Genomic DNA, 18,363 nt, shown 5'->3' with positions numbered 1-18,363 from the left:
TTTTAGTTGAATTCAAAATTTCATCATTTTCATACCTACATAATAAATAAATTTATTAATGTGAGAGACCCTTAAGAATAACATTCAAGTTAGTGTCAAGTAATTGACGGCACATGTCAAAACAAATAACATTAGGAATTGGTAAAGGCTGTCACACACATGTTCAGTAATTATCATTATTTTTTTAATAACTTGATAACCATATAAAGACTTGAGATGCTAATTTCTTAGCGAAATTAATTGTATTTGATCTAAAGAACCTTCCCTTAAAGTTAACGGAATTCAATAAAAACAGGGTGTACACTGTACAATAAAAACAAATGCCAGACTATGATTCATGCTGGGATAACATATGATTTAAATGACTGTCTCTGCTCAGTTGGTAATGATAATGACTATGAATCCAAACATCTTGGTCCTGGGTTCAAATCCCAATAAGTAATTATTTGTGTAATTGGTGTGAGTATTTATTTCATCGTGAGTCATAGATTTACAGTCTAGTTCATAAATATGTGTACATTTTTTCACCTTATTGCAACACATTAAAGTGAAGAAATGTACACATATTTATGAACTCGACTGTACAAAAAGAAAATTATTCACTAGAGGTTCATAAAGGTTTTGGAGGCCAAATCCTCTTTGAATCACAGAGCCATACTAGTTAGAGGTTCTTAAAGGGTGAATAAAGTGGTTCTAACTAATTGCATTTGCACTAGATTAAAAAAATGGGATATGTCCTTTATAAATCACATTGGGCAGGACGAGGATAATTCAGATACATCTTTAAAATACATCTTTGATGGCTGGGATGTGAATAATAACTTTGTAATTAATCATTTAGACAAATTTTGAATTCCATTGTTTTTAACCCCAACGCAAAAAGGACGGGGTGTTATATGTTTGACTTGTCTGTATGTTTGTCTGTCTGTCTGTCTGTGGCATCGTAGCTTCCGAACGGATGAACCGATTTAGATTTAGTTTTTTTTGTTTGAAAGCTGAGTTAGTCGGAAGTGTTCTTAGCCATGTTTTATGAAAATCGGTCCACTAAGTCAAAGGTTTTTTTCAAAATTTTAATCTTGTGGTTAGTTTATGTCTACAAAGGTTTACTAAAGAAAAAAATATTACATAAAATCACAGAATATATAATAGTACAAGTACAGAAGGCTCACTCCTTTGAAGTTCACAAAACGCCGCCATTCTAAATTATTACCTACATTAACAAACGGACCGCACGCGTGCAGACGACATTGAATTCTATTGCGCCGCGCGAAGGTCGTCGCCACTGAATGGGCCGCGAACTCGCGGCCGCCGGCATGTACTTGTAGCGCGGTGAAAGGATCGCGGAGTGAGCCGCCCCTGATAAAATTTAACTAATGTTATTTACAATATTGTGTTGTTTAGTAGATAACATAATCGAGACACCGAAAGAGAAGACAGCATTGGGGAAGAAGTTGAATGATAGCTTCAAGTATGAAGCCAACCAGTCACCAAAGCCCACCAGCAAGAGCACTAAGAAACCGGCTGCAACTAATGGGTAATAAGAATTTATTATTTTTTAATATAAAATAATAATTCTGTTTCTTTTTTTTTAACACTCAATAATTGTAATGGCTTTACTGGAACTGACTACAACCTTAATTTAAAAAAAAAAAACCACTATTTTTAGGGTATATCTTAAACGGTAAAATAGAACCCTCCTAGAAACACTTTGTTGTTACCCATTTGTCTGTCTGTCAAGGCCTTTTTTCTCAGAAACATGAGGGGATATCAATTATCAAGTTGAGATTAAAACCTGAGTTGTGGTAGACTTTTAGTTGTATATTCTTTCAATATATATATTTTTTAATTATAAATGGGCTTACTCTTGGCCACTAACTAGCCAAAGGCAATGACGTGGCCTACGATGGAGTGAGCTCGCCCAGATGCTTGTGCACCCTAGATTTGAAGGTTGTTATTGTAGAATCCAATTTTTATGAAAGTATGATGTTTATTATGACGCTCTCAGTCATCTCTAAAAGTCCCCTACCCTTGCGGTGGGGACGGGGACGGGGGGGTCATCCCCGGGGCCTGGCCCTTTACCACGTGACTCCCCCCTGGGCACGAAGCTGGATCTGCGCCATCACGTGGTAAAGGCCCAGGCCCCAGAGGTGGTCACGTGGTCTATTTGTATGACCCTAGATCCGCGCTTGACAGTCACAAGTCCTATTATCTTATCTCTGCAAGGCCTCCTATAAATTTCGATGCTGTGTATGAGCTCAACCTTATGCTGCCTCATTTTTTCATGCAGGCTAGGCCCTATAAAGACTGAGACGGCAGACGAGTTACCAGTCAGCGACGATGGCAACTGGGTGCACTGCAAACTGGACTGGCTCCGGCCGGACAAGATCCGCGACGCTAATAAGAGGAAACCGGATCATCCGGACTATGATCCGTCCACCCTCTTTGTGCCAACGGATTTCATGAATAATCAGACCCCTGTAAGTTATTTTTATGTTTATGTTTATTTATTGAGAAAACCAACAGCAATACAGAGTAATTTTATCTTATGCTAGTATATATTAGTATGGCCAATTACAGGATTTCCTTTGTAACTTGTATTGTATTTGGTCAATACTTTTCATGGTTTTATATTGCCTATGGTTGTAATTTGAAAGCTCCTAAAAGAATAGGTACTTACTCAAAATTTGTATGTATTAGTTGAACATTAGCAAAGCAAGATATTTATTAGCGTTATATTTTACAATGGAGTCATTTACAAATACTTAACATCAAACGCATGATGTGAAAGTAAAATTTAATTTGGGTATTGGTTTATCAAAATTTTTGGTGTGGGACTTGGTACAGTGAGCTGCAACAGTGCATGAAGAATTTATCAATGAATTCATTCATAATTAAGACAGGTCCGCACTGACACTGGTCCGCGCAAAGCGTCCGTGCACGTTTGCCTCGTCTGAGCAAATTTGCTCGGCAAGATTCCTTCGGTTAGCTGTTCAAAATAGTTCTGCGTGCGGTCAATGTGGACCTGGCTATTTCTCCATGCAATGGTGACTATCGTTATTTTGCTCACCAGTTGGCGCCACTGTTGAGTAAGGTCCAGAGATATAGCTGTCATAGTTAAAGTAGACTTATAAGATCGGCGCCGAAACAAAGTTTTGAATCTCATTAATTAATTATAAATAATATCCAGATTATTAATTGTAAATAACTTACCATAATATTTTTGCGCCTTTTTTCTTAATTTCGCTTCCAAAGCGTTCATATTCATCGCCAAATAATCCACATTTGCGATAATTTCACGAAGGAGATCACTTTTCAACAGGTAAATTAAAGAAATTATATTTTCTTCTCACGAAGCCCGCCACAACCAGTATAGTAGTAGTAGTTTTTTGGACCTCAGGCGACAGCAGCGCCCCTAGCGGCAAATTCAGACGCGATAGTCCCATTATTACGCATTATTGTTGGATGGAATGTACTATCAGCTGCAAAAGTGCATTCTATCCAACAATAATTATTGTGGCGTTTATTTTATACAAAAAACTACCTTTAGCCTTATACGACGTATTTACCATATAATCCATCATACGCAACCTGTACTCCATCTCCATTCAATTCTCCAGGCTCATCGTCAATGGTGGCAGATGAAGTCGTCACATTACGACTGCGTCCTCTTCTTCAAAGTCGGCAAGTTCTACGAACTGTACCACATGGACGCCGCGGTCGGCGTCAACGAACTCGGATTCTCTTACATGAAGGTACATTAAGGCCTGATTTAAGAGGGCTTTCGTGTGAAAAACATTGAAATCGCAACGGAGCGCTTGATCATACCGTGTGTGGTATCAAATTAAAGGGCTTTGCGAGTAGTTTACAAATATATATCACATTATACGACTTTTTCTACTTGGTCAAACAAAATATAAGAAAATGTCCAAAAGTGGTAATAATTGTACCGGTGAAGGCTCGTTTTCAAAAAATTGCCAAAAATAATTAATAGCAATTTATAATCACTAAGGCATATCAGCAATTTAAGTAAACGTTGAAGATTCATTAAATACAAACATTATTTCGATGTGATCTAGATTTTCAAAGAAATTGTCACTTAATTTTAGGTAATTTCTGAAAAAAATTGATTTCGACTAAGCCTCGTTTACTCTTTTTTAAAACCTTATAATAAAAATGTAGTCTGAGAAGATTGTAGTACAGGGTATACGAATTATAAATTTACCAGTTTTAGTTATCAAAATTGTCCAAATTTTACAAATAAGATCGACTAATTCAGCTCTATGCGTGAATTTTTCTAAACGTGCTTTAGAGAAAAAATCATAATTAATTTAGTGACTTGGTTTTCAAAAATCCAGTCTTATAAAAATCAAGACAATAAGATGCTCTAACTGAAATTTGAATTAAATAAATCTATTGGATAACGGAAAGTGTAGTATTTCACCGACTAAAACTACCAATTTTACATTATTTTGACGTTTTTTTTGAAAGCAGCCTTAAACGGCGTGCGAACCCGCGTGCCATTTTACTTAGATTGCGGGCTGTTGAGGCAGGCCTCGGATACCGGTTAAATTTTCAAACCGTTATCATGTACTTGCGGCGAAACCTTTAAATATCATTTATGCTCGAAAAACCGCTATTTATAAACCGGTTTTAGGGGAACGCTTCCATAAAGGTTTCGTTCGATTAACCGGTTTAGAACAAAATAAACCGGTTTATTAAGCAGTATGATAGGTAAGACTGTTCTAACCAAAAAAAAATTACTATGTGAACGTAGGTATATACGCGGCGTCGAATTAACCGGTTTGTTTCGGTTTAAGTAAAGTTCTCATAACGTTCGCGTTTTTTAGAAAGTTCGGAGTAAAATCGAAATAAACCGGTTTTAACCGGTAAAAATAAACCGGTTCCGAGCCTTGTGTTGAGGTTACATATAATTTTCACAGCCATCAAATACCGCAATGTAATAAAACTCATATGCGAGTTCTGGTACCGTCTAAATGGGCCCATAATCTAGGTACATTTGTTCCATATTTAAATATTTTTTTTTAAGGTTATTTTATAAGTTGCCATTGTTTCAGGGTGATTTCGCTCACTCCGGTTTCCCGGAAAGCGCGTACGCTCGAATGGCCAATACGTTGGTCTCTAAAGGGTACAAAGTGGCCCGAGTTGAGCAAACGGAAACGCCTGATATGATGCAGGACAGGTGCAAGAAACGTAAGTTTAAAAAAGAAAAGTTATGAAAATAATATTGTAATAAACCTGTTTAATTAAAAATAACATTGTATTTCGATACCTCTTACATTTAGGTGAAATCGTATATTTCAGTAATTCAACCTCGTGTAGAAGATCTATCTGCATATTAAAGCGATCATGGTACGAGTTTTAGTGCTAAAGCCAAACAACTATACAGGGTTGATTTACACACCAATCGGTTTGCCGTTTCTTATCATTTTCATATTTTCCCGTGCTAGTTAGCAGTCTTTATCTAACCACTTATTTAGGCATTAGAATTCAATACAAAAGTATTTTTACTGTTTTATTTCAGTGGGTCAAACGTCAAAGTTCGACAAAGTAGTGCGTCGTGAAATATGCCAAGTGACGCTCCGTGGGGCGCACGCCGCCGGTCTGCAAGACCCGGGTCCGGCCGAGCCTGGCGCCGACTACATGTTATGTGTAGCCGAGGAGGTATGTATTCAGTCTACTAGTCTTAGTATACCAGTGGGTGAAACCTCAAAGTTTGATAAAGTAGTGCGTCGTGAAATATGCCAAGTGACGCTCCGTGGGGCGCACGCCGCCGGTCTGCAAGACCCGGGTCCGGCCGAGCCTGGCGCCGATTACATGTTATGTGTAGCCGAAGAGGTAGGTATTCAGTCTACTAGTCGTAGTATACCAGTGGGTGAAACCTCAATGTTTGATAAAGTAGTGCGTCGAGAAATATGCCAAGTGACGCTACGTGGGGCGCACGCCTCCGGTCTGCAAGACCCGGGTCCGGCCGAGCCTGGCGCCGATTACATGTTATGTGTAGCCGAGGAGTTATGTATTCAGTCTACTAGTCTTAGTGACGACCGGTCTGGCGCAGTCGGTAGTGACCCTGCCTGCTACGCCGCGGTCCCGGGTTCGAATCCCGGTAAGGGCATTTATTTGTGTGATGAGCACAGATATTTGTTCCTGAGTCATGGATGTTTTCTATGTATATAAGTATTTGTATATTATATATATCGTTGTCTGAGTACCCACAACACAAGCCTTCTTGAGCTTACCGTGGGCCTCAGTCAATCTGTGTAAGAATGTCCTATAATATTTATTTATTTATTTATTTATTTTATACCAGTGAGTGAAACCTCAAAGTTTGATTAAGTAGTGCTTCTATAAATATGCCAAGTGACGCTCCGTGGGGCGCACGCCGCCGGTCTGCAAGACCCGGGTCCGGCCGAGCCTGGCGCCGACTACATGTTATGTGTAGCCGAGGAGGTATGTATTCAGTCTACTAGTCTTAGTATACCAGTGAGTGAAACCTCAATGTTTGATAAAGTAGTGCTTCGATAAATATGCCAAGTGACGCTCCGTGGGGCGCACGCCGCCGGTCTGCAAGACCCGGGTCCGGCCGAGCCTGGCGCCGACTACATGTCCTGTGTAGCCGAGGAGGCATGTATTCAGTCTACTAGTCTTAGTATACCAGTGGGTCAAACCTCAATGTTTGATAAAGTAGTGCTTCGGTAAATATGCCAAGTGACGCTCCGTGGGGCGCACGCCGCCGGTCTGCAAGACCCGGGTCCGGCCGAGCCTGGCGCCGACTACATGTTATGTGTAGCCGAGGAGGTATGTATTCAGTCTACTAGTCTTAGTATACCAGTGGGTGAAACCTCAAAGTTTGATAAAGTAGTGCGTCGTGAAATATGCCAAGTGACGCTCCGTGGGGCGCACGCCGCCGGTCTGCAAGACCCGGGTCCGGCCGAGCCTGGCGCCGATTACATGTTATGTGTAGCCGAGGAGGTAGGTATTCAGTCTACTAGTCGTAGTATACCAGTGGGTGAAACCTCAATGTTTGATAAAGTAGTGCGTCGAGAAATATGCCAAGTGACGCTACGTGGGGCGCACGCCTCCGGTCTGCAAGACCCGGGTCCGGCCGAGCCTGGCGCCGATTACATGTTATGTGTAGCCGAGGAGGTATGTATTCAGTCTACTAGTCTTAGTGACGACCGGTCTGGCGCAGTCGGTAGTGACCCTGCCTGCTACGCCGCGGTCCCGGGTTCGAATCCCGGTAAGGGCATTTATTTGTGTGATGAGCACAGATATTTGTTCCTGAGTCATGGATGTTTTCTATGTATATAAGTATTTGTATATTATATATATCGTTGTCTGAGTACCCACAACACAAGCCTTCTTGAGCTTACCGTGGGCCTCAGTCAATCTGTGTAAGAATGTCCTATAATATTTATTTATTTATTTATTTTATACCAGTGAGTGAAACCTCAAAGTTTGATTAAGTAGTGCTTCTATAAATATGCCAAGTGACGCTCCGTGGGGCGCACGCCGCCGGTCTGCAAGACCCGGGTCCGGCCGAGCCTGGCGCCGACTACATGTTATGTGTAGCCGAGGAGGTATGTATTCAGTCTACTAGTCTTAGTATACCAGTGAGTGAAACCTCAATGTTTGATAAAGTAGTGCTTCGATAAATATGCCAAGTGACGCTCCGTGGGGCGCACGCCGCCGGTCTGCAAGACCCGGGTCCGGCCGAGCCTGGCGCCGACTACATGTCCTGTGTAGCCGAGGAGGCATGTATTCAGTCTACTAGTCTTAGTATACCAGTGGGTCAAACCTCAATGTTTGATAAAGTAGTGCTTCGGTAAATATGCCAAGTGACGCTCCGTGGGGCGCACGCCGCCGGTCTGCAAGACCCGGGTCCGGCCGAGCCTGGCGCCGACTACATTTTATGTGTAGCCGAGGAGGTAGGTATTCAGTCTACTAGTTTTAGTATACCAGTGGGTGAAACCTAAAAGTTTGATAAAGTAGTGCGTCGTGGAATATGCCAAGTGACGCTCCGTGGGGCGCACGCCGCCGGTCTGCAAGACCCGGGCCCGGCCGAGCCTGGCGCCGATTACATGTTATGTGTAGCCGAGGAGGTATGTATTCAGTCTACTAGTCTTAGTATACCAGTGGGTGAAACCTCAATGTTTGATAAAGTAGTGCGTCGTGAAATATGCCAAGTGACGCTCCGTGGGGCGTGGGACTACATGTTATGTGTAGCTGAGGAGGTAGGTAGTTTAGACCTCAGCAACTCTATGGATAACCAAAATATCATTTAAAGCTTGATTCATTGTTGTCTATTTTCACTTATATTTTGAATGCAACACACACACAACTAACAACTATTTGCTTTGGTAGTGGAAATAAGATACTAAGAATTAATTATTCATTCTTGGGACTATTAATTATTATAATCCCACTAGAACATAATCAGTATCAACACACAGACACTATTATCCGACTCAACAGCAAGGAAACTAAGGAAAGCAACTGTGCGCGTAGAAGGGTCTGCCATCTTGTGGCCTGAATGAGAAGCACAAATAATATATGACATTAATATATGTTCTCCACAGTTCTCGTACGTTTTCTTGCGCAGTTCCTACACCATAGTCTACTATATCGTGGGCTACATTGAAAGCATAATTTTTCTCCAGTTCTATGTATACTCATAACTAAAATAACATCTTTTTTGCAGGAAAGCAACGGGATCAGTACATACGGCGTGTGCTTCGTCGACGCTTCAATAGGTTTATTCCATCTGGGTCAGTTCAAGGATGACAAACATTCCTCAAGACTTCTCACTACTCTGGCGCATTTCCCGCCTGCGTTAGTAAGTGTATTGTTTTATACTTCAGATTAATAGGGACGTTGAGGGTGAATTCGAAAGTTTTATAGCGATATCATACCAATCTGCCCATATACAAAGATAAAGAAATATAGATGGAACGTTTTAAGCAGGATTTAAATTTAATATCCATACATCCTCTACGCATACACTCATGAAGCATTCCATACACTGAAAGAGACAGATATAGCTATTCAATTCGATCTTCAATAATTACCGTGGTACCGCTTTTTCTAGCCAGCTTTATGAAAACTATGATTTTTTGGTGGCCAACTGGCTATCAGTCATGACGGAGTTGATAGGCACATCAACGTCACGTAGCAGAAGTTCATGGAACTTCCAATACAATGAAATTCAGCAAACGTTTGATCAGCGATAGACGATTTGGTGCAACCTCAGGGTGCAACCAATCCTTAGTCAGCCAACTATTCTACTGTAGATCAGGGGTATTGTATAAATTAATATTATTACCCCCTTATTCATAAACGTTCACTAAAGTTATCAAGCCGATAAAGTTCGTTTGTCCCTTTCTATCACACCAATACATCGGAAAGCGACTAACGAAATTTATCGGCTTGATAACTTTAGTGAACGTTTATGAATAAGGGGGTTATATTATATTTCAGATCGTATACGACCGTAGAACTACCACAGCGCGGACGTCAAAGTTGCTCGGTACGCATTGCCACCGCGCGCGGCGCGAACCTCAAGTGCTATGGCAACCGGAGAAAACACTCAAAACGCTTGCCGAGAACTACTATAAGACTAACGCCGATGGGGATTGGCCGGAGGGGTTAAAGCCGTTCTTGCACGAAGGTACATAAATGAAATAAAGCTATTAAAACGGATTATATATCGCGTATAATGCATCCCGAGGTTTCGAACAAGCGTTCGTGGTCAACGGGTGACTGTTTATATGGGTGGGGTAATCATTTTTAACTTAAACTTAGTGTAATGTTGTGGAAATTAAAACTTTAAAAATCATTCTACGGATTGTATTCGTTAAAAAAATCTCAGTTTTTTGAGTTCGTATGTAGCGTGTGCCTTTTAGTACAAATGAAAGTCTATTAGTAAAATATAGAACCAAAATGTGCTTCGCACGATCGCAGACCCGCCGTCACCCTCGTCTATACCTAGAATGACAATAAGTATGATTTTATCATAAATATCATAATTCGTAATAAAACTAATAAGTACTTATACCTATATCAATTAATTCATTTGAAAGAAGTGGGGAATCAAATAAGTTATTTTGGATGAAAAACATTGCTCATCATATATTATTTTAATATCATGTCGGTCAAACATGCATAGGTACCGGCGCGCCTGATGGTAAGCAGTCACCGTAGCCCATGAACGCATGATACTCCAGTGTCCTAAAATCGTAATATTTCTTCCAGGTGACGCCTTAGGTTTAACTCCAGCCCCAAACTGTTACCTGGCCATCAAAGCACTAGGCGGCTGCATCGCCTACCTCTCGCAATGCCTCCTCGACATACAAGTACTAGGTAACTACAACATACACTTATTCTTTCTCTATGTTTGACATGTAATAATAGTAAGGCGGCGGAATTGAAAAAGTCGTCTAGTTTTGAAGTTGATGTGACTGGAGAGTATACTGCTGACAAGTGGTATCGTTGTGATCGGTAGACTTTACTGAGTACGAAATAATGACTTGTCACTTTCTCAGACTGTGGGGGGGTTAACTATGACGTCACAAAGATCGCGGTCCCAGGTTTCAATTTTTTGCCAATTTGTCTAGAACCCCTTTTTTTTTGGGCGGTAGACATAAAAAAGTAACATAGCACTCTTGAATTATTTATTGTAAAATATAAAAATACTTACATTTTTAAAGTCTTTTTCACTGATAAGTGCTAATTAACTTGCAAATACACTGCAGTATTATTTGTAACACTGTACATGTGTTAATTCTCACAATTCAACTACTTGCTATCCTGCTGGTTGCATAACTGCCAAGTACTTAACCTGCACGGCAACGCAAAAGCAATGGCTAGTTACACACATATCGCCGAATCACAGAAGTCACTGGAGACGAGGGTGCTGAAGACGATTGAAGAGTTCGAAGCAAAGCTACACAGGTCGCCGGCAGCAAAGCTAACTGTCACCAGTCTCAGTGAAGAATTCTCAGTTTTCAAGGAGCAAACACTAAGCTTGATGAAACTTCTCGGGGACCAGATCAAAACCCTTAGCCATGCACATGATATTATGGAAATGAGGCATCGGAGGAAGTATCTTCTCTTCAATGGGGTTCTGGAGGATGTAGGTGAAACCGTCAGTTCTCGCATCACGAACATTATTACTGAACAGTTAAAAATCCCTGGTGTCTCTGCCGCTTCCTTCAAAGCATGTCACCGGCTTGGCATGCCGTCCGAGGGTCGCAACAGGCCTATTCTAGTGAGATTCGCTGATCTGCACCTAAAATCTGAAGTGTGGCAGAAGAAGACCTCTTGCAAGGGAACCACATATTCCATCTCTGAGTTCCTTACGCCTCAGCGGCAGGCATTGTTTGTGCAGGCGCGTAAAGCTTTTGGGATGAGAAGCTGCTGGTCCATTGATGGCAACATCTTTGTAAAGTTGGCCTCGGGAAAACGTGAGCGCATTGAAACAAAAGAAGATGTTGAGCGCCTGAAGTCTCTTGGTGACGACCAGCAACCTGGAGCGACGTCGACGCCCGAACCCAGCGCTGCGGGTGGGAACAAAGCCATCGCAAATGCCCCCAACAGCCAGGCCGGCCGATCCCGGCGTGCCGGGAAATCATAGTTCATAGTGTTTGTATTGTATTCTTGTTATCTCCTGTTTCGTATCTCTTATCTTTGGCAGTAAGTAGTTAACTTAGTCCTTTTGCTTAAATTTTGTTCTACCCATTTTCTCAAATTATAAATCAATTGTTTTTGCACTCATTTCACACTGGCTGGTTTGACGTCTTACAGTGACATTGACGTTTGATTTGACAGTGACACATCGCATTTTGACGTCCGCCCGGTCGAGAGTGTTTGAGCCAATGTTCAAACTGTTCTTTTTTTTTTTCACACTTGTATTCTGTATTAGATTATCACTAATTATTTCTGCCAGTAACATGTAACATTTTTCGTTTGTTTCTATTTTCGTTATTTTCTCATATTGTAATCTCTAAAGCTAACCAGCAGGATAAGCAGAGTTGTTTTCGTTAAATCTTGTAATTTTATTTCTTGCAGTTATATTTATATTGATATAATTTTATTTATATTTATTTACGTATTTTATTATTTATGTCCGACGATGAAACTTTCTATTCTGCTAGTATTGACAGTATTTCTTTTCATTCCGTAGATTCTTTTGATACTTCTCAAACTTTAGGCAACCTCATTTCTCGCGAATTTTTAAACTCCGATAACTTTAATGTATGCCATATTAATGCCCAAAGTATACCATCTCACTATAGCGAACTTATTGATACCTTTCAGTCCGATTTTGTCCATGCCATTTTGGTGTCAGAAAGCTAAAGCCCTGTCTCCGAATTTGACATTAAGGTCGTAATTAAAGCCATCAAGTCGAAAGCCGTAGGTTGTGATGATGTCAGTCGTCACATGATCGTGTCTGTCCTTGACTGCGTGCTTCCTGTGATAACTGACATTATCAACTCCTCACTGGCCAACGGTGAATTCCCCTCTCTCTGGCGTAAAGCATATGTGATACCGCTGCCCAAAATTAGTAATCCCACTGCTCTCAGTAACTTTAGGCCCATTTCAATTCTCCCTTTTCTTTCGAAAATCGCGGAAGCGGTTGTTCACAAACAACTTTCGGTTTTCGTTTACTCGCATAACCTTTTAAGCCCTTTGCAGTCCGGTTTTCGCCCAAGCCATAGCACCAGCACTGCGCTTCTAAAGGTCACTGAGGATGTCAGGCGGGGGATGGAGAGTCAAATGGTCACGGTTCTTATCCTAATTGATTTCTCTAACGCGTTTAACACCGTTGACCATGACATTCTCCTTGCCTTGCTGAAACATGTTAGTGTTTCTGAGATAGCGCTGAACTGGTTTGCTGCCTACTTGCGGGGCCGTCAACAGGCAGTCCGAGTTGAGCGGTCTTTATCTGATTGGTGTGATCTAGAGACTGGCGTGCCTCAAGGAGGCATATTATCGCCTCTTCTTTTCTCGACTTTTATAAATTTCATCACTCCTGACCTTGGCTGTTCGTACCATCTGTATGCTGATGACCTGCAACTCTACGACCAGTGTCTAGTGTCTGACCTTCCAGCTTGCATTGCTAAACTTAATCTGGACCTTCTACATATCCAGCAGTGGTCTGAGAGGTTTGGCCTCTTTGTGAATCCGTTAAAGTGCCAGGCAATAGTTATAGGTAGTTCCAAACAGCTTGCTAAATTAGACTTGAACACACTTGTTCCTGTAAACTTTAATGGATCCCCTATACCATTTAACGAAAATGTTAAAGACCTTGGTGTTCTTCTAGATAATACTTTGAGTTGGAGGGCACAGGTTACTGAAATCAGCCGTAAGGTCATGGGATCACTCCATTCTCTTAATAAACTGAAGCACTTCCTACCAATCAAAACGAAAATTGCATTAATTAACTCTCTCATACTGCCCATTATTGATTATGGTGATGTGTGTTATCCGGATTTAAATGGGGAACTTCTCGATAAGTTGGATCGCCTGCTTAACAACTGCATCCGCTTCATATTTTGCCTCCGCAAATATGATCACGTTTCCTCTTTTCGTTCTCAGCTTGGCTGGCTTCCCATTCGACAACGACGCAATAGTCGCTTGCTTTCCACTCTTTATTCTGTGCTCAACGACCCACATTCTCCGGTCTACCTCAAATCCTTTTTCCAATATTATGGAGTTTCTCGCGACCGTCAACTTCGCTCCACTGGCAACATGTCTCTGTCCATCCCTCCTCACCGTACTGGGTTCATGTCACATTCGTTCACCGTGCAAGCGGCTCGTCTCTGGAACGTACTTCCTTATAAAATTAAAAGCGCCCCAACTAAGTTCGCTTTCAAAAAATCCTTACGAGCTCTCTTTGCTAGCAGAATGAAAAACTCTTAGTTTCACATGTTTCGTATATATATATATATATATATATATATTATTTATTTGGTATGTATAGTTATATGTATGTATATGTATTTGTAAATTATATGTGTACTTATGTTTAGTTTATTTAGTATGCTTTCTTTTATTTCCTTTGTTTTGATTCTACTGTTGAAATTGTAGCACCGCTCACAGTCTCTCTGCTTAGCCTTGAGGTTGACTGGTAGAGAATGCCTTAAAGCATTAAGTCCGCCTTTTGTACTACAAGATTTTCTTTTGTGCAATAAAGATTAAATAAATAAATAAATAAATAAATAAACCCCTTATCCAATTTTGAAAAATGAGGTGTCGATTGAAAGCGTATAACATGCTGATTAAGATTTATTATATGTGAAGAGTATAGTTTTGTTAGTTATTTTTTAATTAATAATAATGCAAAAAATACTTTTTTTTTACTCTCTTTTTTGATTTTTGTGACTCAAAAAGGCAATGAAAACGGCCACTTAGCTAAAAAATATGTTATATAAATCATTTAACTACATGATTAAGCTATCTGTTGCTTTTTAAATTTCTACGATCGGATAATAAATAAGCAAACTACAACCACATACCTGTAGGCGGGGAGTACCGCTTGACACGCGTTCCCATACATTCGGCGTCTACCAAATTACACCTCGCGCAAAATTCGTTTCAAGCAGATATACCTCTAATCTTATTCATCGTAACCTATCAATATTGGTATCATTTGAAAGTACAATTAAAGTACTTTAAGAAACAATGTCAATCATTTTCATAAAATCAATAATCGCCAGTCTGTGGTGGTTACAAAGGAAAAAAGTGGGTATGCAATTTGACTGGTTTCCTAGGTTTGATACCCTAGACGAGTTTAAAAGGGGAGGTAAAGGTGACATATGGGTTGTTCTCTGGCCTAAAAGCTATACAGAGGGTCAGGGGAGAAAAAAACTAGGGTTTAAGTTTAGTTTTAAGTTATTTTTTCTTTTATTTGTTGATTTTATTGTGTTTAATTTTTTTGTAATTTTATCAAGGATACACATTGGTTTCTTTTGCTGAAAATTCCCTTTTTTATAAATGTTATGAATTTCATGGCATTTTCCGATAGAGACTAAAATTAACTTTCAAATAAGGCCACATAGTCATACTGATACATAGTCATACCCTTAATATTATATAAGTAAAAGTATGACTATGTGGCCTACTGATACATAGTCATACCCTTAATATTATATAAGTAAAAGTATGACTATGTGGCCTTATTTGAAAGTTAATTTTAGTCTCTATCGGAAAAAGCCATAAAATTCATAACATTTCTCATAAAAAAGGCAACTTTTAGCAAAAGAAACCAACGTGTATCCTTGATAAAATTACAAAAAATTTAACACAATAAAATCAACAAATAAAGGAAAAATAACTTAAAACTAAACTTAAACCCTAGTTTTTTTTCTCCCTGACCCTCTGTGTAGCTTTTAGGCCAGAGAAAAACCCATATGTCACCTTTACCTCCCCTTTTAAACTCGTCTAGGTATCAAACCTAGGAAACCAGTCAAATTGCATACCCACTTTTTTCCTTTGTAACCACCACAGACTGGCGATTATTGATTTTAAAAAAATGATTGACATTGTTTTTTAAAGTACTTTAATTGTGCTTTCAAATGATATCAATATTGATAGGTTACGATGAATAAGATTAGAGGTATATCTGCTTGAAACGAATTTTGCGCGAGGTGTAATTTGGTAGACGCCGAATGTATGGGAACGCGTGTCAAGCGGTACTCCCCGCCTACAGGTATGTGGTTGTAGTTTGCTCATTTATTATCCGATCGTAGAAATTCAAAAAGCAACAGATAGCTTAATAATGTAGTTAAATGATTTATATAACATATTTTTTAGCTAAGTGGCCGTTTTCATTGCCTTTTGAGTCACAAAAATCAAAAAAGAGAGTAAAAAAAAACGTATTTTTTGCATTATTGTTAATTAAAAAATAACTAACAAAACTATACTTTTCACATATAATAAATCTTAATCAGCATGTTATACGCTTTCAATCGACACCTCATTTTTCAAAATTGGATAAGGGGTTCTAGACAAATTGGCAAAAAAATTAAACCCGGGACCGCGATCTTTGTGACGTCATAGTTAACCCCCCCACAGTCTGAGAAAGTGACAAGTCATTATTTCGTACTCAGTAAAGTGTACCGATCACAACGATACCACTTGTCAGCAGTATACTCTCCAGTCACATCAACTTTTCCCGAGACCCTCTCGCCGCTCTACTATAATATATTATGCAAAACTTTGATCAGTGGCCCATTTCGCCACAAGCGAAAGTCTTTTTTCAACTTGTCATATTAGACATTGATTACCACTTGTAAATTGCAGCTTCGAGAAATGGGCCCCAGAGGGCGGCACTCCATAGAAAATTTGAATTTCGCGCCTTTTTTAGGGTTCCGTAGTCAACTAGGAACCCTTATAGTTTCGCTATGTCTGTCTGTCCGTCCGTCCGCGGATAATCTCAGTTTGCAGAAATTTGGTACCAATATATACATATCAATCACGCCAAGAAAGTGCAAAAATAAAAAATGGAAAAAAATGTTTTATTAGGGTACCCCCCCTACATGTAAAGTGGGGGCTGATATTTTTTTCATTCCAACCCCAACGTGTGATATATTGTTGGATAGGTATTAAAAAATGAATAAGGGTTTCCTAAAATCGTTTTTTGATAATATTAATATTTTCGGAAATAATTGCTCCTAAAGGAAAAAAAAGGTGTGTGTGTGGATTGAGTGAGCACCTTCCGAAAATAAAAAAAAATATGCTGATCATTTAGTAAAAGTTCTAAAACAATTGTAAAACGAATCTCTGAATTTGTAAAAAGATAAATCAAAAGATACAGCCATTAACATGTGCTCACTCAGTTCTCACAAACTACCAACGAAAACAGTGAATATATTCATTTAACATATAATATTTATATACTAACATTTAGTAAAAAATAGGCCAACCTACCTCTATAAATATTAGATCACCTAGTGACGTATTAAATTTTTTACAAATAGTTTCTTATGCTCACTCAATCCACACACTTTTGAAAAGCCGAATTTTGATGAAAAACATAAGATTTAGACCGCTATTATATGTGTATAGTTTAGTAAAAGTGAAATGGGAATTTGTAAAATACAAAACGAACCACTAACGTGTCAGGTTTTTTTATAATAAATTTTTGTAAGTGCTCACTCAGTCCACACGTTTTGAGAAAGTTAAAAATGTAAATATCTTACGATTTGTAGCACCTAAGACACTCGAAAGTACTTCAACATTTAGTAAAAATTTTTACTAAATATCCACCATCTAATATTTTATATTCGTTGTCTGGTTTTAAAGATAATCAGACATAACTTTTCTCATACAAATGTATCAAGTACGGTGACCACACTATGTCGGCTCCTGATTTTCCCCACCTTCCCATTGTCATATTGAGATTAGGGAGTTTCGTTCAATTTTGATAATAGTTTACCGGATTTGTAAGTGGGAGCGAGAAAAGAATAACTATTTCTCGCTCCCACTTACAAATCCGGTACGCTCATCTGTTAGCGCGATTAGATTACCAGGTTCTGGTTTCTTACTAGTGAAGTATTATATTCTTTGTTTCTTACCAATTATTATTCATGTCCTTTTTAATGCATGCATGTCGATATGGTTATTATCCTGACGTCGATAAAAATTACACAATACACATCATCACTAGGCCAAGAACATAACCTAAAAACAGTTTGCAGATGGAGAATTAATATGGTATTAGTTTAATATTATCAAAATTGAACGAACGAAACTCCCCAATCTCAATATGACAATGGGAAGGTGGGGAAAATCAGGAGCCGACATAGTGTGGTCACCGTACTTGATACATTTGTATGAGAAAAGTTATGTCTGATTATCTTTAAAACCAGACAACGAATATAAAATATTAGATGGTGGATATTTAGTAAAAATTTTTACTAAATGTTGAAGTACTTTCGAGTGTCTTAGGTGCTACAAATCGTAAGATATTTACATTTTTAACTTTCTCAAAACGTGTGGACTGAGTGAGCACTTACAAAAATTTATTATAAAAAACCTGACACGTTAGTGGTTCGTTTTGTATTTTACAAATTCCCATTTCACTTTTACTAAACTATACACATATAATAGCGGTCTAAATCTTATGTTTTTCATCAAAATTCGGCTTTTCAAAAGTGTGTGGATTGAGTGAGCATAAGAAACTATTTGTAAAAAATTTAATACGTCACTAGGTGATCTAATATTTATAGAGGTAGGTTGGCCTATTTTTTACTAAATGTTAGTATATAAATATTATATGTTAAATGAATATATTCACTGTTTTCGTTGGTAGTTTGTGAGAACTGAGTGAGCACATGTTAATGG

The 18,363-nt window shown here is 39.1% G+C and overlaps 1 protein-coding gene across 1 annotated transcript in view; it reads left to right on the top strand.

Annotated features, from left to right (window-relative positions):
* The window catches only part of LOC125230301 (probable DNA mismatch repair protein Msh6), a 33,101-nt gene that overhangs the window by 681 nt on the left and 14,057 nt on the right, over positions 1–18,363 (top strand). Inside the window, exons 3-10 of the mRNA XM_048135434.1 lie at positions 1,402–1,534; positions 2,288–2,477; positions 3,618–3,752; positions 5,076–5,211; positions 5,543–5,682; positions 8,720–8,854; positions 9,496–9,685; positions 10,270–10,377. Of these exons, the coding sequence (XP_047991391.1) occupies positions 1,402–1,534; positions 2,288–2,477; positions 3,618–3,752; positions 5,076–5,211; positions 5,543–5,682; positions 8,720–8,854; positions 9,496–9,685; positions 10,270–10,377 (1,167 nt within the window). The remainder of the gene's footprint in view (positions 1–1,401; positions 1,535–2,287; positions 2,478–3,617; positions 3,753–5,075; positions 5,212–5,542; positions 5,683–8,719; positions 8,855–9,495; positions 9,686–10,269; positions 10,378–18,363) is intronic.

This window comes from Leguminivora glycinivorella, chromosome 1 (assembly GCF_023078275.1).
Source record: "Leguminivora glycinivorella isolate SPB_JAAS2020 chromosome 1, LegGlyc_1.1, whole genome shotgun sequence".
Taxonomy (NCBI): Eukaryota; Metazoa; Arthropoda; class Insecta; order Lepidoptera; family Tortricidae; genus Leguminivora; species Leguminivora glycinivorella.
This window is presented reverse-complemented; position numbering and strand designations above follow the sequence as displayed.